This window comes from Oncorhynchus mykiss, chromosome 21, assembly GCF_057628025.1.
Source record: "Oncorhynchus mykiss isolate SJ-2025 chromosome 21, ASM5762802v1, whole genome shotgun sequence".
Classification (NCBI taxonomy): Eukaryota; Metazoa; Chordata; class Actinopteri; order Salmoniformes; family Salmonidae; genus Oncorhynchus; species Oncorhynchus mykiss.
In genome coordinates, this window is record NC_143042.1 from 15,341,912 (window position 1) to 15,367,915 (window position 26,004).

The window sequence follows — 26,004 nt, forward strand, 5'->3', positions numbered from 1 at the left end:
AGCGCAACTTAAGTGTGTTGATCAATTAAAACTTGTATGAAATTCACTACTAATGTTTTCCAGCTATATATCTTATAACTATTAACCGGTTCCGCTAGCGGAACCCCTCGCCAACAGCCAATGAAATTGCAGGGCACCAAATACAAATCAACAGAAATCTAATTTCTCAAACATACATGTATTAGGCACCATTTTAAAGCTAAAATTCTCATTAATCCAGCCACAGTGTCTGATTTCAAAAATGCTTTTACAGCGAAAGCTCCACAAATGATTATGTTAGGTCACCACCAACTCACAGAAAAACCCAGCCATTTTTCCAGCCAAAGAGAGGAGTCACAAAAAGCACAAATAGAGATATAATTAATCACTAACCTTTAGATGATCTTCATCAGATGACACTCATAGGACTTCATGTTACACAATGCATGTATGTTTTGTTCGGTAAAGTTCATATTTATATCCAAAAATCTTATTTTACATTGGCGTGTTACGTTCAGTTGTTCCAAAACATGCTGTGATATTGCAGAGAGCCACATGAATTCACAGAAATACTCATTATAAATGTCGATGAAAATACTATTTTTAGACATGGAAATATAGATACACTTCTCCTTAACCTGTTGATCCTACTTGAGACGCAGACGTCTCAACTAGGCACCTGGAAATGCAAATGCGCTACGCTAAATGTACTCGTTTAAACTCAAACGTTTATTAATGCAACTGCTGTGTCAGATTTCAAAAAAACTTTACAGAAAAAGCATAATCTGAGAACGGCACTCAGGGCCAAACCAGCCAGAGAAATATCTGCCATGTTGGGTAGTCAACATTATTCATAAATAGCATTAAAAACATTCACTTACCTTTGATGATCTTCATCAGAATGCGCTCCCAGGAATCGCAGTTCCACAATTAATGCTTGTTTTGTTCGATAATGTCAATCATTTATGTCAAATCAAATCAAATTTTATTTGTCACATACACATGGTTAGCAGATGTTAATGCGAGTGTAGCGAAATGCTTGTGCTTCTAGTTCCGACAATGCAGTAATAACCAACAAGTAATCTAACTAACAATTCCAAAACTACTGTCTTATACACAGTGTAAGGGGATAAAGAATATGTACATAAATATATATGGATGAGTGATGGTACAGAGCAGCATAGGCAAGATACAGTAGATGGTATCGAGTACAGTATATACATATGAGATGAGTATGTAAACAAAGTGGCATAGTTAAAGTGACTAGTGATACTGTATTACATAAGGATGCAGTAGATGATATAGAGTACAGTATATACGTATACATATGAGATGAATAATGTAGGGTATGTAAACATTATATTAGATAGCATTGTTTAAAGTGGCTAGTGATATATTTTACATTTCCCATCAATTCCCATTATTAAAGTGGCTGGAGTTGAGTCAGTGTGTTGGCAGCAGCCACTCAATGTTAGTGGTGGCTGTTTAACAGTCTGATGGCCTTGAGATATAAGCTGTTTTTCAGTCTCTCGGTCCCAGCTTTGATGCACCTGTACTGACCTCGCCTTCTGGATGATGTCCATTTATGTCCAATAGCTTCTTTTGTCAGGGCGTTTGGTAAACAAATCCAAATGCGCGATCTGGTCCATTCGGACGAAACGTTCAAAAAGTTATATTACAGGTTGAAGAAACTTGTCAAACTAAGTGTAGAATCAATCTTTAGGATGTTTTTACCATAAAAGTTCAATAATGTTCCAACCGGAGAATTCCATTGTCTGTTGAAAAGCAATGGAACGACAGCTACCTCTCAAGTGAAAGCGCGTGACTGAGAACGAGGCTGTAGGCAGACCACTGACTCGAAGAGCTCCCATCCGGTCCCTCATCACATGAGAAGCCTGAAACAAAGTTCTAAAGGCAGTTGACATCTAGTGGAAGCCTTAAGAAGTGCAACATAACCAATATCCATCCCACTGTGTATTCAATCGGGGTGAGTTCAAAAACTACAAACCTCAGATTTCCCACTTCCTGTTTGGATTTTTTCTCCGTTTTTTTGTCTGCCATATGAGTTCTGTTATACTCAGACATCATTCAAACAGTTTTAGAAACTTCAGAGTGTTTTCTATCCAATGCTAATATATGCATATTATTATTATTAGTATCTGGGACTGAGTAGGAGGCATTTCACTCTGGGCACGCTATTCATCCAAAAGTGAAAATGCTGCCCCTTATCCCAAATAAGTTTTAAGTGAACTATTTAAGATATACCAAATAAACTCTCTTCAGCTGGGTTTTGCTACATAACTTGTGAATGTTGCTAAATAGCTCATGTTAACTAAGCTTGCAAGATCAAGCTTCTTGGTAGCAGTAGCAGAGAATCCCCTGCTGCCTAATATTTGTTTTGTGCGTGCTGCAAACTGCGTTTTAAGATACTTGCATAACTTTGAGCTGAGTTGTCTGTCCAATGAGTAAATATTTGCATGCGCTCGTTAGCATTTACCTAGCATCCGCTATGAGAATTCTGTAGTATTTGTTAGCATTTACCTAGCATCCGCTATGAGAATTCTGTAGTATTTGTTAGCATTTACCTAGCATCCGCTATAAGAATTTCTTTGTACTTACCAGATTGCTAACAAGTACTTTCTTTGGGGCTTTGTTTTACTTTTGAAAAAATTAAATCATAACTTGTGTGCACTACCGTAATACAGTCTATCCCGGAATGGCACAGGCATGGTATGGAAATATGGATACCGCTGAACCCTGATCATTGGTCTCTGATCTGTACTACATAGAAATGCATAGTTCTACACAAAGGTAGAAATATGCAATATCATCCTTTGCATATATAGGTATTATTTGACACACTGGCTATTATTCTAATGAGCTCCGCTCCCAAACACGACCAAATTTGGTTGGTCCGGACTGAACCAAATCTGATCTAATCATGGACGTCTATGTTTCAGAAGTTTAGGCATCAAATTACAGTACAGTAGAGTTTAGTACAGTAGTGTCATATAGTACAGTACATTATACCTTACTCTAGTGTGCTCTACGTTACTCAACCTTTTGTTGTCCAGACTGTTTTCACCCTCTTGCTTTGACAACCAGATGACAGAAAAATAAAACAAATGAGCTGAACGTAAGGGAGGACAGTAGGTGACCCAACTGTAGTTTGTGACTACTCTGACTTAGTAACAGTATTACGAGTTTTAATCCGTTAATAATTCATAAACTGAAATGTATATCAGGAAAAACACCAACTAACCTAATTGTTAGGTCTACCTTTACTTGTTACTTCTGTGAACCACAGACCACATGTTTTATACATGAGCCTATCGGTGCAGTATTTTACTTTGAGGGGTAAGTCAATCAAATGAAAGACAATTTATTTAAAAAGGCCTTTCTACATCAGCAGATGTCACAAAGTGTTTTTATAGAAACCCAGCCTAAAACCCCAAACAGCCAGCTAAGAAGATGGCTTGGAAAACTCCCTAGAAGGCAGGAACCTAGGAAGAAACCTAGGGAGGATCCGGGCTCTGAGGGGCAGTCAGTCCTCACCTGTCTGTGCCAGTTGGAGATTATAAGAGTACGTGGCCATTCAGGCCAGCTCAAGATGCAAGTGCCTTGGTTAAGGCCACAATGGCAAGAGATGCTATATCAGTGGCGGTTTTAGCATGTAAATCTTGGTGGGGGGAAAAAAAATAACGAGGGATACATGCCAGCAAAGACGCAACACTAAACAATACATTCATTTTAACGGTGACAAACAGTGTCCACAAACTGTTAGGACCTACATAAAGCAGTCCCAACAGCAGTCCCAACACCTTACCACTGCTACATCTGGCTATCAGTGGAGGCTTGTCTGGCAGCGAAACAGTTCATTCAGCCTCATTTACTGCCCTTTAAAAAAAACAGCTCATATGGCTGACTTGCTTAAACAAATGTGTTTTCTACTGACAACTGACATGTCCCTTTATACCATAGTTTGCACGACAAGCGGATAAGAGGCAATCCGTAATTTCTGTTAAGACGTTAATGAGCGAGCTGGGGGGGGGGGGGGTTGTGAATCATGATGACGTCAGTAATCTTCAAGTCGTCGCTCTAGAAAGAGGCCCGAGTTCCAAATTTCACAATTCCGGGTTGGATGAAAGTTCAAAACGTTTCTTCCCAGTCGTCGCTCGTTTTTCCAGAGTTTCCAGTTGTCTTGAACTCACTGAAGTCAGATTTTGCAGTTCTGGGTTAGCAGTTGTTTTGTTTTGGGCAGCAGCAGGCTCGTAAGCATTCATTCAAACAGCACTTCCGTGCGTTTTGCCAGCAGCTCTTCGTTGTGCGTCAAGCATTGCACTGTTTATGACTTCAATCCTATCAACTCCCAAGATAAGGCTGGTGTAACTGAAGTGAAATGGTTAGCGGGGTGCGCTCTAATAGTATTTCAAACGTCACTCGTTCTGAGCCTTGGAGTGGTTGTTCCCCTTGCTCTGCATGGGTAACGCTGCTTCGAGGGTGGCTGTTGTCGTTGTGTTCTTGGTTCGAGCCCAGGGAGGAGCGAGGAGAGGGTCAGAAGCTATACTGTTACACTGGCAATACTAAAGTGCCTATAAGAACATCCAATAGTCAAAGGTTAATGAAATACAAATGGTATAGAGGGAAATATTCCTATAATTCCTATAATTCCTACAACCTAAAACTTCTTACCTGGGAATATTGAAGACTCATGTTAAAAGGAACCACCATATGTTATCATGTTCTGAGCAAGGAACTGAAACGTTAGCTTTCTTACAATGGCATATATTGCACTTTTACTTTCTTCTCCAACACTTTGTTTTTGCATTATTTAAACCAAATTGAACATGTTTCATTATTTATTTGAGGCTAAATTGATTTTAGTGATGTATTATATTAAGTTAAAATAAGTGTTCATTCATTATTGTTGTAATTGTCATTATTACAAATAACATTTAAAAAACGGCCCAATTAATCAATATCGACTTTTTTGGTCCTCCAATAATCGGTATCGGCGTTGAAAAATCATAATCGGTCGACCTCTACCAGTTAGCCACTGATTCCTTCTAAACCATTCATTGTTGAATTTGCGATTTCCAACTTGTTGTGTAATGTTTATGTCCAATAGCCGAGGAGCACCGATACGTTTTACCTTTAATTTCTCTTCATTATTTCTCTTCATATGACAAGGATTAAAAAAGATTTGCCAGTAGATTGACAACTTGAATCTTGATGATGATGGCCAGCTAAGATTTTGAAAGTATGATGTTGACATAATCAGTCCAGTCAAAGCTACTGTAGATAAAATAACATCAAACCACATCTTATCTGTGGCCAATGACCTTGAGCCTTCTTGGATGGGCACTTCAAATGTAACTCCATGGCAGCACCCAGGGGGCATGAATTTTCTAGCTCTACTCTTAGACTTGGCGGTGACGTAGTGTCCCCATGAGTGACAGAACACTGAACCAATCACGGTGCAACACTCCATATTTTCTGCTGGCTTGCCCCACCACCACAGAAAGCACTGAACTAGGATGAACACCTGCATTTTGGAGCTGCCTTAAGTATGCGATTTTATTAACTTTTTTTTCTACATTGTTTGCAAACTGATATGTGACACAATAACATGCAAAAAGCAAAGCAGGCTCTGCCCCGAATGACAGGTTGCCAGTTTACTGTATAATACATGGGATCAGAGAGCAGCATCCTTCCATTGTCAATACCAGTGATAATGAATGTTATTTTGCAAAGTGGTTCCCATTTTTTTTGGGGGGGGGGAGGATTTGGGGTCTTGAGCTTTCAGACAAGTAAAAAAAAAAAAAAAAAAATGTTTTTTAATGTCAAGCCCAGAAGAGAAATTAGAAGCTATCTTAAAGATATGTGGGTTTTTGGTAACAGAATTACAAGGCACAAGGCAATGTTTCTTAAGCTTAATTTCTCCTAAACTAAATGTGTGTTGATATAAGTTCTTAACTTCAATAATATTATTGTGTTTTGATGTATTTCTAATACCTTTTTAAAGACATGCTCCGGTACTTTGGCAACTACTTAAACCTCCTGCTTTGGGCTAGATGTGTCAATGTTTAGTTCATACATGCAGAATCACTGTCTCACTTCAATTAGCCACGAAATTCCTAGTTCGAAAGGAACTGTTTTTCTGGAAGCTGTGCTGTGCTATTTTCCCCCAAGTGGATCTGCCCCCTAGCAATTCGTGTTCAACCAATGAGCTTCAGCCCCTCGCCATATGAGACAGCTAGCAAGATACACAAGATACCCGCACGGCAGAGCGAGTGAGAGAGCAGTGACATGTTGCACATACATGTGACGTATTTTTAAGATGGAAAATGGTTGAAAATGTATCTATGCCTTAATTTCCCCAAAATATACACGCTTAGCTTTTTTTGACTCCCAATTTGATATGCTGCTATGAACTCCCTGCACATGTGGTGCTCATGGGTCCTTTTTACATGGATATTACCCTATCCCTTTGCTCACAACAAATGGTTGCATGTTGGCTGAAACATGTCCTTTCTCCCATCTTTCCCTTTCTGTGTGTAGAAACATCTTGGTGGACAAACCCAATGACCAGTCCTCCAGGTGGTCATCTGAGAGCAACTACCCTCCACAGGTAACGTCTGCTGTGCCCCGCCCACATAGACACCTGTCTCATACTCAGGCCTACCTGTCACTCACGCACCTTCCATGCCTTGTGCATTACCTGTCTTGGGATGGGGCTCTTCAGTAGCGGGTCTGTGCCCAGTTGCATACAACATCCGTATTCTCAATTCTCTGGTGGCTGCAAAATAGTAGCGCCTAATAGACGGGTTGGTTGTCTAGCAACAAAAGCATTCAACTATGGGGCAAAACAGACTGCGTTGGCTTAGATTGACGACATGTAAACTATATTTAGTCTCCAGCATTTATTGGAAACATAAATACATTTGCACAATGTGCACATGTTGCCTCTCAAATACATTGTTACACTTGTTGGATAGCTAGCTAGTGAATTTGAGCCTTTTTAGCATTGACATGAAATCAGGCAAAACACCTCAAAACAAGACATGGTATAGTTCAAGAAAAAATATTAAACTAGTTGAAACGAGTCACTTACGATTCCCCACATAGCAGTTTCTTGTCATTGTTGGTAGCTATCTGGCCATCCAGTCATAAAATCCACGGACTTCTGCCCCATTGAAGTGTTAGCTGACAACGCACGCATCTTCAGTATGCATTTTGCATTTGCACTTTTGGGAATAGGATGTTGCCCAGCGTAGCGTGTTTGACTGTGTTGTGGTTACGGGCAGAGGAAATTGAAAGTTTGCTTTTGCAGCAAGAGGAAACTAAGCATGTCCGTCTTAACCACCTAAGATAGACATTCAAGTGTGGCAGAGGCAAAACTCCACTGCATCTGTTTAAGTCAAATACTTCTCACACAATAAAGATGTTGAACTCTCATCAACCCCTTTTATCCTTTCAAAGAGAGGGAGGTTGTGGAGAGGTAAAGCCATGAAAATAATTCTACTGAACAAATGATAAAGCTATACCCCATCGCAAAGCTTATTTTCTTTATTCAGTAAATGAAGACTGAGTCTTTTCATTTAAATATTTTATAATGGTTTCTGTGGCAACAAGAAACGACAAATCATTGAGATACGGGTCTTTTCATTATCAAGTGTGCCATGTTCTTAGGTGACGGGACAGGACTGTTTTGGAGAAGAAAGATCGATATACCCAAGCCTAGGAGTAATCCCTCTGTGTTAAATGTACCCTAGGCGATAACCTAATGAGATGCAATATGTCTGCCTTATTATTGATGAAAACTGTTGAAGATGGAACCGTATCAGAGGACCCATTAGTAAGCCTAGCAGATGCACTCTGGTAGTGGATGGTTACTGCTCACTCACACAGCCATTTAAACCTACAGGATTTGTAGAAACATGGGTCTCCAGGGATTGTGGGTTGCCTGGTTTCCAGGAAAGCAGATTTAATCGATGTTCCATCTGTGCTGCTCTATCCCCTCTGTCTCTCCCAGAGGGCTCAGGTCAGTGCCCTGTCCTGTCGGTAGCAGATATGCCCAGGCTAGTTACCACTCCAATGACCTGTGAACAGCAGCTCTCCTCTGCGGTCTGTGCCATCTGCAGTGTTGTGAAACATGTTCGGAGAGCAGTAGAATGAAAACTGCAGTGTCATGTGTTGATAATATAGATCGGACACTGCGTTATAAGTTATTGTGAGAGACCGCTGATCAGATTCTCCCCTCTATTTTCCCTCCAGTACTTAATGTTGAAAATGGAAAGGCCAGCGATCGTTCAAAGCATCACATTTGGGAAGTATGAGAAGACTCACGTGTGCAACCTGAAGAAGTTCAAAGTGTTTGGTGGGATGAGTGAAGAGAACATGACAGAACTCCTGTCCAGGTAATGGGCGAGGGCAGAGGGACAGTGAAGTGTTATTATTTACTGTATAAATAACCTACCTTCCTGTCTGTACCATATTTATTCCTCTGCAGTGGCCTGAAGAATGACTACAACAAGGAGACCTTCACCTTGAAACACAAGATCGACGAACAGATGTTTCCCTGCAGATTTGTTAAAATAGGTGAGTCTGGAAATGGAATGGGCCCAAGGCTTGGGCCTACGCGTTGTACTCAGTCCAGCTTGAAAATGGTTGTAGTGAAGGGATGCTACATGGCTGGAGATGGAAATAAGTCAAACTGGCGAAATAGTTGATAACTTAAATTATAGACCGTTCTCTTTGTCTTTCTCAGTGCCGCTGATGTCTTGGGGGCCCAGTTTTAACTTCAGTATCTGGTACATTGAGCTGCATGGCATAGAGGAACCTGATGTAGTGCAGCCCTGCCTTAACTGGTACAGCAAGGTGAGCCTGCCTCTGAGACGCTCACATACACAGTTGGTTAAGGGAGAGAATCAGTCTGAGTGTGTTACTTAAGTAATAAGGCCAGAGAGGGTGTGGTATTTGCAGAGTGTCTGGATACAGCCCTTAGCCATGGTATATTGGCCATACACTACAAACTCCAGAGGTGCCTTATTGATATTATAAACTGGTTACCAACATAATTTGAGCATTAACAATAATATTTTGTCATACCTATGGTATACGGTCTGAAATACCAGCCAATCCGCATTCAGGACTCGAAACACCCAGTTTATAATTAAGCAATAAGGCCCGATGAGGTGCAGTATATGGCCAATATACCATGGCTATAGGCTGTTCTTAGGTACGATGCAACTCGGATTGCCTGGACACAGCCCTTAGCCATGGTATATTGGCCATATACCACAAACCCCTGAGGTGCCTTAATGCTGTTATAAACTGGTTACCAACGTATTTAGAACAGTAAAACATTTTTTTTTTGTCATACCCGTGGTATACGGTCTGATATACCACAGCTTTCAGCCAATCAGCATTCAAGGCTCGAACCACCCAGTTTATAATATGAAGTATAACATTTGTGATGAAAAACATTGAACAAAGATGGAGCCAATATTACAGTGAGTGTGTTCCCTCCCTCCCCCCTTGGCCCCTCCCCTGTATTCCTCTAGTACCGGGAACAGGAAGCGATCCGCCTGTGCCTGAAGCACTTCCGGCAGCATAACTACACAGAGGCCTTTGAGTCGCTGCAGAAGAAGACACGCATCGCGTTGGAACACCAAATGCTGACACACCTCCACGACCGCCTGGTACTCCGTGGAGACTTTGACGCCTGTGAGGAGCTCATCGACAAAGCCGTCAAAGGTCCTGACACCCACACCTCCTCAGAAAGACCGATGGGGGCTGGACCTACTGCCCTGTACATATCAACTTCAATATAACTACATGACCTCAATCATCATACTAACTACAGACCTCTACCATCCCATGACTGAGAACTTAAAACCTAGCTCGGCTTATATTTAGCTCATGAATTCAGTGGATACCATAGTGATTCATTATTTACACTATAGACCCATGTATCTATACATTACCTTTTCATTTTATCAGATTGATTTCAAACCACAGGGCATGGCAATGTCATCCTGACATCATACTTTCTTTTTGAGGTTGAAAAGGTAACAAAACTATTCACTTCTATCTCCTGGCTAAAATAATCTGGACAATCTTCCCGTGTTTGACCTTTTCCTCTGTAGACGGTTTATTTAACCAGTACATCAGCCAGCAAGAGTACAAGCCAAGATGGAGTCAGATCATCCCCAAGAGTAACAAAGGTACAACCGCCCAAGAGCCAAGCCCAGATGACATGAACAGTGAGACAAACTACTCAAGTAGGAAATGTGTTCATTAACAAAATGCTATGGTATGCTGTACACTACCGGTCTATAGCGATTAATCCATTTTTTTCCCCCGCCCCCCCTTTCTTTTCTGCTCCTCCATTTTTCTTCAACACTCCATTCCTTTCCTACATTTTATTCCCTCCTTTCCCTCAACCCCTTTCTACCGCTCCCATCGCTCTCTCCAGGTAATGAGGATGACAACAGACCAGGGATGAGGGGAGGTCATCAGATGGTCATCGATGTTCAGACAGGTGAGGCATGCTGGCTAAAACCACACCTAGACAACACCCCCTATAATGTCGCCGATTACTTCAACTGGAATTCTTCCTCTTCCAAATGTGTTTTACCAACTGGCCTTAAAGGCCCCCACCAGAGGGCGATGTCATTCTTGTCCTTTAGCAGAAATTGACGTTTAGGTTCCACCTCTGCAGAATGACGCAGGCTGATAATACATATTCAAGAATTGGGGGTGGGAATGCCGTGGGTGTTTCCACATGGAGTGGACAAATAACAACAAGTAGGGCACCAACAGCTGTCAGTGTAGCTAGCTAGCATGCTAACCTTATCCGGCTAACTAATGTTATCTGTTGCTACACTGCGTTCAAAAGATTAGGCAGCTAGGCTACGGTTGGTTCTGGAGTTGGATTTGTCATAAGAATGTAGGGAAAACTTTGCCACAGGTGGATAGGGTAAAGCAGTGTCTTTGCAATCTATTATATCTCCAAAGGTTTGTCATTGTTCATAAATTGTGGCTGGGAATCTGGAAAGAATAAGATGACGCTCTGGTAATATGGATAGCCTAACTATCAGGGGTGCAACTTTCACTGGGGATGGCCCCCCCCCCCCCCACCCATTTTTGTCCCCTCCAGTTTTATCATTAGAATGTGATACAAAACGAGGCAACGGTGTGCTTTAGGACCATGCGGATGCCTCCGAGCGGTCGTGTAGGCTGTTTGGAGTGTTTATCCAACTGGTTAAGACCAAAGTTGCGTTCCTGCCAACTATTGAACGGTGTGGACTAGACACATTGTTCTACATTGTAATGGACACAGGGAAACCTTTGGTAGGCTCTTGCCATAGTTCTCACAGCTAGTGGAGGTGACACTGGTGATACTTGATGTAACAACAGCACAAGCTAAGCTAAGCTTGTGGACACTTGATTTCTAGCAGCACCAATCAAAGCAGTGGAGTGTGTTCAAAACCATTCATCTTGCAGGGAGCGTGATTCCAAAATGCAATCATATCACACGCAATTTATCCAATGAATTTTGGTAAAAAAGTGGAGGTGCAAAAACATACATTTGTACCCCCTATTTTAATTTGCGCCATGGCTCAGCCTACACTTACTGTAGCCAGAGAAGGAAGAGGACGCGAGACACCCCACTCACTGTTTTTCTTTCTTTCTGGTTCAATAAAAGTCAATGAAGTAAGTAGACCAGTCCCAGCTGCTGTTGCATTGGTGTCTGTGGGAGACCCAACCCATTAACTAGCCCGGAACTGACAGTGTTTTAAAATGTAAACAGCCTATCCGCCATCTTTGCTGTAGCCAAATATTCTCTATATTGCTCAGCTTAGTTACGACTTGCAAACTTTGCAGGTGTTTCTGATTAATAAACAATGCCATGCTGGTGGGTGGTACCATTTGATGTAAAACCCAGCCCTGAAATGAACGTGTGCACGTCATTTCATAGGAAAGGACACAGCATTGGCACGAAGTGGGCAGTTTGGGGTTGTCACTTCAAGCCCAAATATTCTACTTTGATTAAAACAATGACTTATTGACTTTGTGTTGTCCAACGTCGTAGGTAAGCTCTTGCAATCATCTTTCAACTCGAAAAAAGTGGATTTCTACTGCTGTGGGCGTATAAGACATATTATTGCCTTTTTAAAGCTGTTTTGTAGAAGACACAGTGGTTATTTTAGTGCTCTGTAATGTTTTGGTGGCTTACTTGCCTGTAGGGGTTTGTAAAGACAAAGGCTTGTATTGTGCACGTGTGTATACAGGCTGTGAGAAGCCTTGCACCTCACTGGTCTGTCTCTCAGGCCCCCAGACACTGAGTACTGTGTTTTTGGCCAATCCAGATGACCTAGAGTAACCACCCCCCCAACCTAGAAAAACCTCCACAGTCTGCACGCCATGCAGACATTACCCCTGTGTGCTGCTCTGCTGATTTGCCATGGTTACGGCCCATTGAACCTGTGCACCGCTGTGTTAATTATGCACTCAAGCTACTCAATTCAGGGGTTCTTCAGGACTTCTGGAATGGAATGTAACTCTCTGTTTACTACAGTTGAAATGATGATTTCCTCCCAAAATTCTCATGATTGCACTCAGTATGGCAGTATGTAGTCAAAGTGTTTCTTGAATAGCCTTTTTCTACTCCTCATGGTAGCAATTGAAAGGGACCACTTTTCAAAATATGGGGAAATTATCGGACCAAAGGTGAGGACACAGCAGTCAAGCGTTAGATTAAGACGTCTAACTGGTGTATGGAAGTGGCCACACAGCTCTCCGAAGTGTGCACAGTTACTAAATCATTTCAATTCACTTTTATGGCTCAAGGAAAGGGTTTTCAGCTATTAGGTGTGTTTTTTAGCTCTCCTAGCTGTACCGTTGAAGAATTGAAGCAAGCATGGCCCTCCATCCCCCATCACACAATTATTATTTTCGCAATCCAGAATTGGTCCATTTTATAAATTGCATTCTGTGTCAGATTGGCACAATTTTGAAAGCTTATTCTCTTGCCAACATGACTAGCTAAGTTATAAAACACTATCTTCGTGTTAGGCTTTCATACGGCACTTTTCAGAGATAAGGATAGTCATTTTGGTGTGCATAGAATGGATTATTGAGTACATTCAGGTGTTTGTTCTGCTGGTAAATTTTCTTCACAATGTGACAAACGGGCTGATAAAAATGACCCAGGGTATGATGCCATGTCATCCTTGTAACTGTACATCAAATATAGCGATCATAAACGTTGATAATGTAAAGGACTTGAGTTTCGTCATATGGAAAAGCAAAGCGCACATTTGGACTTGTGGGTGCGTGGTTTGCTTGTATAACATCAAAGCAGTATTTATAGACAACGTCTCATCTTTCAAAACAAATCAAATCCTCTTGATCTACAATATTCCCCTCTCTGTTTAAACATGTGCAAAACTTGCCCAATTAGCGGGAGGGGCGGGTGTATCTTCTTGTTGCGCTTATAACTGCTGTTTACAACGCCTGTCTGTTGAATCCCATGCAGCTCTGTAGTGGAGACCCTGAGTTCTGACGTCTTGTACAGCATGTTACTGTATAGCCACTGCATTACAATAGTGCTTATCAGTGACCAAATCTGCCATTTTCAACCAGTATACAGGTTTGAGTGTGAGGGGATAGTTTCAGGACCATTTTGCTTTGCGGTAGTCTTCTTGGTGTTTCAGTATAGGCACCAGAGTAGTTCAGTCATGTTGAATGCATCCCAGGTGTTGACCAGCGTTGGCTCCCTGTTTCCTACAGAGACGGTGTATCTTTTTGGGGGCTGGGACGGCACACAGGACCTGGCTGACTTCTGGGCCTACAGTGTTCAAGAGAACCAGTGGGTCTGCATCTCCAGAGACACAGAGAAGGAGGTGAGAGAGCAAGATGTATGAAAGACAGAAGGATGGTGGAAAAGAGGAGTTATGGTGACACAGAACAACACTGTTAAATGGTCCATACTGATTGTTACAGCTGCTTAATGTGCAGAACACTAAATTGTTTATAGAAATGATCATGATGGTCAAGGTGAAGGTAATGTCTATCTAACGGATGATTATAATGAAGATAATAGTTGAACGTTTCACTATAGGAAAATATAACAAAGGCGTAATGTTTCTGATTAGGACCTGGATATCAACCAAGTTCAGTAAATGGTAGCAACGCTGTCACCACATGGGAGCAGGGGGCCGAGTCATCTCATTCTCCCATTTTATAGATAGTTGGTGTGATGGCTTACCCCCCCCCCCCTGTCCTCTCCCAGAGTGGTCCCAGTGCGCGGTCCTGTCACAAGATGTGCATCGACAGCCAGCGGCGGCAGATCTACACACTCGGCCGCTACCTAGACTCCAGCGTCAGGAACAGCAAGTCTCTGAAGAGTGACTTCTACCGCTACGACGTCGATGCCAACACCTGGACACTGCTCAGCGAGGACACGTCAGCCGACGGCGGGCCCAAGCTCGTCTTTGACCACCAGGTTACCCCATTATCTAGCCCCTCACACAGCTGTATCACACACACGTCCAAACTGGACCAAACTGGCTAGGAGTGAATTTAAACACTTTGGGCCTCATTAAAAATAGGTTACAGAGTTTTTGTTGGTTAAATAATTGGTCCACTCAGCCATCTGGAGGTGAGACCAGAGCACTGATGATGAAGTGCTATAGTCTTGACATATTTTCCTCCTGTCCCACTTTTTAAGCTAAAAATTGATCTGTAAATGCCAAGGATTTTTGCATATTGTTTCCACTGCTCTAAGCCCAACACTGAAATCCAAATGTTGAATCTCATGACTCTCTCTTCGTACCCAATCTTTCTCTCCCTTTCTCTCATCCTTCCTCCCTCTCCTTATAGATGTGTATGGACTCGGAGAAGCACATGATCTATACGTTTGGCGGAAGGATTCTGATGTGTAACGGCAGTGTGGAGGACAGCAGGACGTCCGAGCCCCAGTTCAGTGGGCTGTATGCCTTCCACTGCCAGGCCGGAACATGGAGCCTGCTCAGAGAAGACTCCTGCAACGCTGGGCCTGAGGATGTCCAGTCACGCATCGGACACTGCATGCTCTTCCACACTGTGAGTTATGGGAGTAGTACCATAACTGGTGTTGATGTTAGGTTAATGTTGCCTGGATGTTACTGAACTGTGCTCATACACTCACACATATCAACACACAATGTGGCAACATTGCAGTGACATTCTTTATAGAATTCAGCACAAACACCAGAATGATTTATTGACCGAAACAAATCAATACCCACACAATCATGACTGAAGCATTCAGAATTCACCGCTTTCTGTTTTGTGTTTTTAGAGAAAGCAAAAGACATAACAGAACAAATATGCACCAATTTTACTCTCAGGACGTTTATGAAGCCAAGGAAAATTGTTCAGACTATTATCTTGTTTCACAGAAGAATGTAAACCATTCAGTGTTGGCATGAACCATGAACTAGATTTTGCTCTTCTCTCTCTCTCATCCCCCCCTTCCTTTCTCCAGAGGAATCGTTGTCTGTATGTGTTCGGAGGTCAGAGGTCAAAGACGTACCTGAATGACTTCTTCAGCTACGACGTGGACGGGGACCATGTGGAGATCATCTCAGACGGAACCAAGAAAGACTCCGGCATGGGTAAGACTGTCCGCTTAGTATAGTACAACCAGCACCTTAATTGTTTAGTGCCAACATTTTGTTCCAAATGGATCTGGTCAGATTGGCAGGTCTAATGCCAAGGGTGTTGCAAGGCTAAACTTATTTAGGTTTTCATGTGGAAGTCCCCTTTACTGCTTTCCCTGGGTTCCGACCATTCTGCAGGGCAACAGAGATTCCAGTAGCGTGGCCGTAGTGCGTTTCTTTACAAAGTTGGAATTCATAATTGCTTGCTGTGATTAGAAAGTGAGCAGTTGATGTCATCAGCTTCTGAGAATAGCATTTTTGTCATGTGCAAGTGGGGTTCTTAGAAATTCCCACCCCCGTATTATTGTGGTATTTAGCAAAACCACAGGAACATTTAATTAGATTGCGCTCTCACACCACACACACACACTGTTTCAATCTCTCACAATTCACTTTCTCTTTAGGTTTTATTCTCACTCTCTCACAGAACCACACTCTTTCATCCTCTACTTGTTCTATTACACACACACAGGGTTGCAAAGCTACTGGTATTTCACCAAAGTTACTGGAACCTTTAGTAATTTTGATCATTAACAGAAAAGATAACATAAACTCAGCAAAAACGTCCCTTTTTCAGGATGGATCTTTTACTTTTTTGGTTACTACATGATTCCCATATGTGTTATTTCATAGTTTTGATGTCTTCACTATTATTCTACAATGTAGAAAATAGTATTTTATTTTTTAAATAAAGAAAAACCTTTGAGTAGGTTTGTCCAAACTTTAGACTGATACTGTCTGTCTGTCTAATAAATATATATTCAAACATAAATTACCAAAGTTATCATATCAGCTCAGCAAAAAAGGAAACGTTTATTTTCAGCAAACTTGTGTAAATATTTGTATGAACATAACAAGATTCAACAACTGAGACATAAACTGAACAAGTTCCACAGACATGTGACTAACAGAAATGGAATAATGTGTCCCTGAACAAAGGGGGGGTCAAAATCAAAAGTAACAGTCAGTATCTGGTGTGGCCACCAGCTGCATTAAGTACTGCAGTGCATCTCCTCCTCATGGACTGCACCAGATTTGCCAGTTCTTGCTGTGAGTCTTACCCCACTCTTCCACCAATTGACCTTAATTGCCTACCATCTGTAAACTGTTAGTGTCTTAACGACCATTCCACAGGTGCATGTTCATTAATTGTTTATGGTTCATTGAACAAGCATGGGAAATAGTGTTTAAACCCTTTACAATGAAGATCTGTGAAGTTATTTGGATTTTTACAAAGAATCTTTGAAAGACAGGGTCCTGAAAAAGGGACGTTTCTTTTTTTGCTGAGTTTAGTCAAGACGTTGTGGCGGGTGGCGCAGTGGTTAAGGGCGCTGTACTGCAGCGCCAGCTGTGCCATCAGAGACTCTGGGTTCGCGCCCAGGCTCTGTCGTAACCGGCCGCGACCGGGAGGTCCGTGGGGCGACACACAATTGGCCTAGCGTCGTCCGGGTTAGGGAGGGCTTGGTCGATAGGGATGTCCTTGTCTCATCGCGCACCAGCGACTCCTGTGGCGGGCCGGGCGCAGTGCGCGCTAACCAAGGTTGCCAGGTGCACGGTGTAGCCTCCGACACATTGGTGCGGCTGGCTTCCGGGTTGGGTTGGATGCGCGCTGTGTTAAGAAGCAGTGCGGCTGGTTGGGTTGTGTATCGGAGGACGCTTGACTTCCAACCTTCGTCTCTCCCGAGCCCGTACGGGAGTTGTAGCGATGAGACAAGATAGTAGCTACTACAACAATTGGATACCACGAAATTGGGGAGAAAAAGGGGTAAAAAAAAAAAATCATCATCTTGTTCATTATTTCATATATTTTACATGTGATAAAAGGCTGCACAGAGGGCCAGAGATGATTAGACACCTGTGATAATCTGAAGTACCCAAAAGGGCCTGTACATGTCTTGTGATAAATTACATCCTTGAAAGATAACAAAATTCTGGTAGTTTGCTGGTAAACTTAGAACGTTTCCAGTAATGTACCCTCCCTTTGCAACCCTACACACACACACACAGTCTGTATGCTAACCTGAGCAAATCGCAACGTTGCACTCTGTTTAGTCGCTATCAGCTGATGCTTTCTGTGTAGCCTAATCTGTCTTTTTCCCCTCAAGCTTGTGACTCAGTGATACTACCTTTACGGAACTCCCCATCACATATATCTTCATCTACCCTTAGACTAAAGAATCTAATAGAATCTGTGGTTTCAGATGCAGTAGATGGCTGTAGGAGATACCATCTCATGGTTCCTCTATTAAAGTGACATGTGACAGACTTTTCAGTGCAGCTCATTAAAAGGCACAGGGCAGCAGAGAGAGAAAGAGATGCTTGTTGTCCTGAAACAGATTGTCTAAGATCTCTGGATGGGCAGAGCTGGACTGGACTGGCGTGATGATGGCAGAGTATTAATAGGACCTCTGTCTGTGTGCCTCTCGCATCTGTGTCATCCTGCAAGAACGAGAGATGGGGAGGGAAGGTGGAGGGAGGCAGAAGTAGAAAGAGAGGGAGCGAAGAGGCCGAAAGGGAGAGCGAGTAAGAGACAAGGGAGAAGCCGAAAGATGCAGAATGAGCAAGCGAGAGCAAAAGAACAGGAGAGATGGAGCGAGAAAGAACAGAATGTATTTTGGCAGGAAGGAAGTAGCAAGCCCAAACAGTGCTCTTGTAATAATTCTCGAATGTTTATCGCTGCCACAACTGCTCTGTGTTCTGCTCCGGTACCACAGAAACATCTTCCTGTTCATTTCCATTTTAGAACTGTGCTCTAATAAGCTCTATATCTATCCCAAATGACACCCTATTCCCTATATTGTGTACTATTGAACAGGGCCCATAGCTTTTGGTCAAAAGTAGTGCACTGCATATGTGTTAGGGTGCCATTTGGGACTCACATGGGCCCTGGTCAAAAGTAGTGCACTATATGTGTTAGGGTGCTATTTGGGATGAAAGCTACGTCTGAAGGGCAGAGCACAGTCTCTAGTGGCTCTGTCCTTCTGGTGGGTTTTTTCTTGTTCTTCAAATAAACTTCTTTGTTTTGTTGATTCTCTAAAACAGTCTGTACTCTCTACTCAAGTTACACAGGCTGGTTGACCTAGGGGCCCGTTTTATTTATCCAGAAGTTAATGCCTAGCTTAATGTCTTGGAACAGGACGTTGTCGCATAATTCATGTTGTGTGCTGTTTGGCAAACTGTCTATGGAGCTTGTTTGAGAAATGGTCCTAATTTTCCTTGGAAGCATATGGTGGGTTCCATAAAAATGTATTCGTTCAAGTTGGTAGTACTAAGTGATTTAAAAAATGTCCTCCCAGCACAACACCTCTTCTTTGTTTTGACACTGTTCTTACTATCATTGCCATGGTAACGACCCACATAGGTTTGATACACTATGAAGTCATTGCGAAAGCTTATACCTGCTTCTTACTTACAAGTACTGAAATGCGTGACGAATAAGCAGCCGATGACCACAAAGCGGAAGTACTTGGCATATATGTGCGCTATACGTATGAATAGGAGCATACTGTATACACTGTGACGTGTCATGACCACAAACGCATCATGTGCAATCAGGGGATTGCTTCAGACAAGCAATGTACGTAAATCGGGGTAAAACAACATGCATATGGATAGTTGCATACTGTTTACACTGTGACCGCAAACACATCCTGTTCTGTCAGTAATGCAAATCCGTAGAAAAACAAACATACATTTGCATTGTGTCCTGTTTGTTTCCAGAGAATTCCGTTGCTATGTGAGCAGCCTTTTGCTTTTGTGGTCTATCCCATTTCTCTCAAGTCTTTTAAACTTGGCCTCTGATGGAAAAAATGTGCGATAGCGTTAAATAACCATAGAGCCCAGAATTCTGTGACCAGGAAAAATGCTGAATCCCTGCCATTCTCTCTCTGTGTTATCTCAATGTAGCCTGCTATTATCTCTCGGTGTTCTCAGAAGCATCAATCTATGTTTTAAACCTCTCTCTGATGTGTGTTCGTCCCACAGTGCCGATGACGGGCTTTACCCAAAGGGCCACCATAGACCCAGAGCTGAATGAGATCCACGTCCTGTCTGGCCTCAGCAAGGACAAGGACAAACGAGAAGAGAACGTCCGTAACTCATTCTGGATCTACGACATCGCACGCAACAACTGGTACGAATCACACACACAGTCTTGTATAACTAACCATTTGGACACACACATTGCAGTCCCATTCACATATTTTCCCTAACCCTAGCTCCTAACCCTAAAACTAACCCTAGCTCCTAAACCTAATTCTAACCTTAACCCAAAACCCCCTAGAAATAGCATTTGATCTTGTGGGGACAAACAAAATGTTTGTTTACTGTTCTTGTGGAGACTTCTGGTCCCCACAAGTGTAGTTGAACACGCCCACACACCAGCAAACGCACACAGTAAGACACTTTGATACAATCGTCAAGCAGTAACATCCTATTTCAAAGGCTTTCCTGACCTGAAAGTGAGTTTCATAATCTCTCTGCCCTTCAAAAGAGAACTAAATGTTCTTTCAGAGGGTGTGTGTGTTGTACCGCTGCACCTTCATGGAGAAAGTCTTTGTTCTGGCCTAGCTAATTTGGTCAGTTGAAACAGTGCTTGTGAGAGAACAGGCTGTCAGTGCTGCCTGCTGCTGGTTCCGGTACACTGCTTTCTCCAGTCCTTCTTTTTACTGAGTGTCCAGTAAATTAAGTCAGTGTAACGGCTCAAGCTGTGTGTGTGTTTCTCCGTAGGAGGCTGTCTAGTAGTGTGTTCCAATATTTGCTTCGGGGTGTGTGGGCGTGTTTCCTTTTTAAGGTACAGAAACACAATGGGTGTTCCTCTTCAGGGTTAAGGCTATGTGCGTACTAACTTGTTGTACTGTGTGTGTGTGTGTGTGTGTGTGTGTGCGCGCCCCTGCGCGCTGCAGGTCGTGTGTGTATAAGAATGACCAGGCGGTGAAGGAGAACCCCAGTAAGGCTCTGCAGGAGGAGGAGCCCTGTCCACGCTTCGCACACCAGCTGGTCTACGATGAAATGCACAAGGTCACACACGCGCGCGCACACACATGCTTAAACATTTTTGGGACCTTTATTTAACCAGATTAGTCTGGTTGAGAACATTTATTTTTCAAGAGAGACCTGTACAAAGACAGCAGCATCAACACATCAGTTTCAGACACATGACATCAACCAGACCAAGATACAGTGGGCCAAAAAAGTATTTAGTCAGCCACCAATTGTGCAAGTTCTCCCACTTAAAAAGATGAGAGGGCTAGGCCACTCCAGGACCTTGAAATGCTTCTTACGAAGCCACTCCTTCGTTGCCCGGGCGGTGTGTTTGTGATCATTGTCATGCTGAAAGACCCAGCCACGTTTCATCTTCAATGCCCTTGCTGATGGTAGGCTTTGTTACTTTGGTCCCAGCTCTCTGCATTCACTAGGTCCCCCCGTGTGGTTCTGGGATTTTTGCTCACCGTTCTTGTGATCATTTTGACCCCACGGGGTGAGATCTTGCGTGGAGCCCCAGATCGAGGGAGATTATCAGTGGTCTTGTATGTCTTCCATTTCCTAATAATTGCTCCCACAGTTGATTTCTTCAAACCAAGCTGCTTACCTATTGCAGATTCAGTCTTCCCAGCCTGGTGCAGGTCTACAATTTTGTTTCTGGTGTCCTTTGACAGCTCTTTGGTCTTGGCCATAGTGGAGTTTGGAGTGTGACTGTTTGAGGTTGTGGACAGGTGTACTGATAACAAGTTCAAACAGGTGCCATTAATACAGGTAATGAGTGGAGGACAGAGGAGCCTCTTAAAGAATAAGTTACAGGTCTGAGAGCCAGAAATCTTGCTTGTTTGTAGGTGACCAAATACTTATTTTCCACCATAATTTGCAAATAAATTCATTAAAAATCCTACAATGTGATTTTCTTGATTTTTTTTTTCCCTCATTTTGTCTGTCATAGTTGAAGTGTACATATGATGAAAATTACAGGCCTCATCTTTTTAAGTGGGAGAACTTGCACAATTGGTGGCTGACTAAATACTTTTTTGCCCCACTGTACATCAATATAACAAGCAGCATGTCAGTGAAGAACATGGACACACACACACACACACACACACTTCTACAAAATGCTATAAGCATAAGGGCACAAAAGTCTTAATTAAGTACTGTTTCAGGATATCATTATGATCTGAGACCAGCTGCAGTTTTGAGGGTATTGATGGATAATATCGAATATGTCCTCTTTGTGTCCAGGTACACTACCTGTTTGGAGGAAACCCAGGGAAGTCGTGCTCTCCTAAGATGCGTCTGGATGACTTCTGGTCCCTCAAGCTGTGTCGCCCCTCCAAGGAGTACCTGCTCCGACACTGCAGATACCTAATCAGGAAGTACAGGTACACAACCAGAGAATGGACTATACACCTGGAACTGAACCGTAACCTCTCTGTACCATATAGCAAAACGGTGGATACAAATGTATAGGAGTTATGACACAATTCTAGTTTTGGGTTCTGCTTTGACACTGATTCCACCTAGTGGCCATGTCTTGCCATTGTAGGGAAGGGTTTTCTCCTTGCTCATTTTGCAGTTTTTGCAGTGATCTTTTCACCTTGTGTGATACAGAGTTTCTGTAGGTTAGGCTAAACGATTTTCTCTAGCTCTCTGTAGGTATTCCTGAAGATATGTTTGTTTGTGTGTTTTTGTTTTTTTTAGGTTTGAGGAGAAGGCCCAGTCGGAGCCTCTGAATGCTCTGAAGTACCTGCAGAACGACCTCTCTCTGACCGTGGACCACACCAACCCTGACGAGACCAAAGAGGTGAGGGACGGGAGGGAGGGTTGACTGATGGGGAGAGGGGTACCTGCACATTGTGCAGTGTTATTTATTCAACTGCTTTTAGATCAAGTAAACGGATTAAATGATTTGAGAATGTAACATTCAAAGCCTGTCTGTTGATGTTCATTGTTTTGATATTATTACCATAGTTACTCAGGAGTGAAATGGCAGTGTATTTGTTGGCGGTGTTGCGTTAGTGTTCAGTGACTGAGAGGTTGTGTTCCGATGTGACTGTTCAGTTCCAGCTCCTGCCCTCGGCTCTCTTCAAGTCCAGCTCTGACTTCATCCCTCTGGGTAAGAGCCTGCTGTGTTATCTGCATACTTCACTGGACACACAGTAGATGAAAACCAATGAACGGAAGGATTATTCTCTCCTCCTTTTTCCCCCTTCAGCCATTCTTTCTGACGTACTTTCATTTTGATCCTCCCACATGAACTTTTTGAGCGCGTATGTGACCTTTTATGAGCTCATATGACTTCCTGTGGAGCAATTGAAGTGAGTCTTTTCTTCCTCCCACTCTCTCCCCCTTCACCTTCTCTCTTGTCCTTCTTTCCCGCTCTCTTTATTCCTTTCCATCCCTCTTCCCCTCTCTGTTCTTCCCTTCTGTCACACTCCCTCCCACGCTCATCTCCCCCTCCTTCTCTCAGGTTTCTCAGACGTGGACCAGACGTATGCCCAGCGCACGCAGCTCTTTGACACGCTCGTCAACTTCTTCCCGGACAGCATGACCCCGCCCAAGGGTAACCTCGTTGACCTCATCACACTCTAGCCCCGCCCCAGAACCCTACGCACCACCACCATATGCCAATAAGACTGATTGGCTGGCCCATAGCCAAACTTCATATTTTTCTACACTTGACCCATCCAAATTCAGGGGTGCTCTGCTTGCGGACTGCACTTGTTGACCCCCTCTTTAGGACGTTGGTTCTTCCACAGCGGAACTGAACTAAAAGGGAAAATGAGGGTCAGACCACTTGCGATTTAAAGGGGTTGATACTGAATGTCACTGTGTGGGAAAAATAAAAAAAAACACAAACTCCCCCGGGCCTAATGGTCTTTGTTGAATAAACTGATTTATCAGTTTAAAATAACCCAGAACTCTGCCAAACATATCTTCTGTGTCAACTCATTTGATTTGTGAGGTTTACATGATGCTTTTACGTGCTGCGTTTGAGTTTGTTTGGCATTAGTAGCCTGTTAGATCAAGGAGGAGTCTCTCTTCCTCTTATTTTCCACTATGCCTTGCATCCGTCTCTCTCTGACACTCACTCACACAAACCTGCTTGTGAAAGTAGTTGTGTTACTTAATGACACCCTGTCAGCACATTGTACGCTGAATATACCTTCAACCAAGTTCATGATTTTTGCTTGCTCTGCCTGTATTATTGGTGCCATATTATATACCCCATATTTATAATTATGACGGCCATGCTGTTACACACTACGTGTCAAAATGTTAATTTTGTTATATAGAAACAATAGAATAATGATCCTAAGAGACAATATATATGTCAATTTAAATCCTATCGATGTAAAAAAAAAAAAATCAATCATGGGTTTGGGGGAAAACATTGTCAAGTTGTCAAGCTTGTGATTCTGGTAATGGCTACTGTAGCTTTAGTGTGATGTAATCATGGATCTGTCACTGAGGCATGTTGGGAAATGTAGTTTCCAAGTATGAATGTTATTATTTTTAAACTCAAAACTCCCCATCTTGTAAGAACTGCAAAATGATGTTCCTGCTGTATCAGAGGGAGATTTTTGTATGTACAAACACACATCTATACTCGCATAATCTCATTGACTGGGATGTATCTTCCTTTGACGATGGGAGTTTATTTTATGGGTAAAGGAAGAATGAATGATTGCTTTCATTGAGAGAGCGCCCAGTCTCCCCCTGCAGCTATGGCCTGATTACTCTGTTCTCTCTGTTTCTTATGCAAACAGTGATGACTAGACATTCTTCAATTCTAACCTAAGGAAATACAGAACACTAGATTTCATTCTTACTCAGAATAAGGCGATAGGAGCATTCACAAGTGATCTCTAAACACCAAGTTAGCAAATGGTATCTGTCTTGTGGCTCCAGCCAAAGTTTTGATGTACAATAAATGTTTTTGATTGGTTCATAATCATTATGCTGGAACTGAGGATGCCCTTTGATATAGCTTGTGTGTGTTTGTCTCGGATCGCCAGGGTATTTTGTCTAGTCCACCTGTGTAACATAACACAAACATTTGCCTCATATTGTTCTTCCATTAATCTCAGTAGGAGAGATGATTGAAGTGATCCCCTTTCCCCTCCTTCTCAAGAATAGTAGCAGCCTTCCATTACATTGTGTATGTATTGTCTATATATTTAGCATTTTCCTGAGACAGCTGTACAGTATGCAGAGTACACTCTAGGCAAAGGCCTATGGAGTCCTATGTGAAAAAGGCCTATGTGAAATATCCATCCCCTTTGTTTTGAGATCAATCAACTCCACTATCAGATAACCAGAGATGGAGGGACTATTCACATTCAGGGAGACAAACACTTAGTGCTTGACTCCTGTCAAGGGTGGTAGTCAAACTTTAGAGATATTTTTTCTTGTTAGATCCTTATAATTCCTTGATCAAAATCCTAATCAAATTGGCAGATTGTACACTACGTCCCAATAGATTCATTACATCTGGTTTCTTCATACAGGCATACACATGAAGACATCTGCTCTTATTGTTAGAAGATGAGTGATCAGATCCGATTTCTCTGTTCGTTTGCACTCATGTCCTCAGTAATCAGTATTAGCTTAATTTGAATCCATCAGTACTGTGTGCGTTTGCTGCTTGTGTGCACGGTGCACGGTCTGCTTACAGTGTGTGAGCTTAACTAGTTTGTGTGCTTGTTTGTGTCTGTTTGCTATTGTATGTCTTCTGCTGCCATCATATTAACCTAAATAAATATTAGCTCTCTGACCTGAGATCCAGAGAGAAAGGAGTGTCATACTTACCATCATAGCTTTGTAGTAAAACCCGTTATTTAGGAAGGACTCGTTTATGGTCATTATCACAGAAGACTTTGGCGATGTTTGCATTAGTTTCTGTCAGAAAAAAATAAGCTTAAGAAAACATGAAATAAAGAGGCACCCCTGGAAGAAAATAAAATATATATATATATATATATATATATATATATAACACAATGCCAAGTAATTATTTTTCTTATTTTTGGGAGGGGAAGGAAATTATAATTTTCAGAAAATGATGGAATGTTGTTTTCTTCATCTGCCCCCTCTTCTCCCCAACTGGGACTCAGGAGTATGTGGAGTACTCTAGAGTGCGTGAATGAGCACTACTCTGTGGATAACGTGAATGTGTAGAGAGCCTATTGTAGAATTGCATTGTATGTAATGTACATAACGAATAAAGATTGTATTTTGTTCAGGTTTTCATAAATAAATGACTCCGGTCTTTTGATTTGTTTGTAACCAGTTGGGATGCAACTATACATTTTGTATTTTG

General features: G+C 42.4%; 1 protein-coding gene across 11 annotated transcripts in view; it reads left to right on the top strand.

The window, feature by feature from the left end:
• Window positions 1-25,942, top strand: part of mkln1 (muskelin 1, intracellular mediator containing kelch motifs) — a 28,174-nt gene extending 2,232 nt beyond the window's left edge. For 2 of the 11 annotated variants that reach the window (XM_090214037.1, XM_021577280.3), the window contains exons 2-18: window positions 6,541-6,610; window positions 8,257-8,399; window positions 8,492-8,580; window positions 8,750-8,859; window positions 9,546-9,738; window positions 10,131-10,265; window positions 10,460-10,525; window positions 13,780-13,892; window positions 14,282-14,494; window positions 14,872-15,093; window positions 15,518-15,647; window positions 19,677-19,824; window positions 20,597-20,711; window positions 21,924-22,063; window positions 22,383-22,485; window positions 22,743-22,797; window positions 23,152-25,942. In XM_090214037.1, coding sequence (XP_090070163.1) covers window positions 8,263-8,399; window positions 8,492-8,580; window positions 8,750-8,859; window positions 9,546-9,738; window positions 10,131-10,265; window positions 10,460-10,525; window positions 13,780-13,892; window positions 14,282-14,494; window positions 14,872-15,093; window positions 15,518-15,647; window positions 19,677-19,824; window positions 20,597-20,711; window positions 21,924-22,063; window positions 22,383-22,485; window positions 22,743-22,797; window positions 23,152-23,273 — 2,091 coding nt within the window. In that variant the 5' untranslated portion in view covers window positions 6,541-6,610; window positions 8,257-8,262 and the 3' untranslated portion in view covers window positions 23,274-25,942. Of the gene's footprint in view, window positions 1-6,540; window positions 6,611-8,256; window positions 8,400-8,491; window positions 8,581-8,749; window positions 8,860-9,545; window positions 9,739-10,130; window positions 10,266-10,459; window positions 10,526-13,779; window positions 13,893-14,236; window positions 14,495-14,871; window positions 15,094-15,517; window positions 15,648-19,676; window positions 19,825-20,596; window positions 20,712-21,923; window positions 22,064-22,382; window positions 22,486-22,742; window positions 22,798-23,151 lie in introns of all 11 variants that reach the window. The other 9 variants (XM_090214040.1, XM_021577282.3, XM_090214039.1 and 6 more) reach the window with 5 other exon arrangements.
• Window positions 25,943-26,004: the final 62 nt, after the last annotated feature.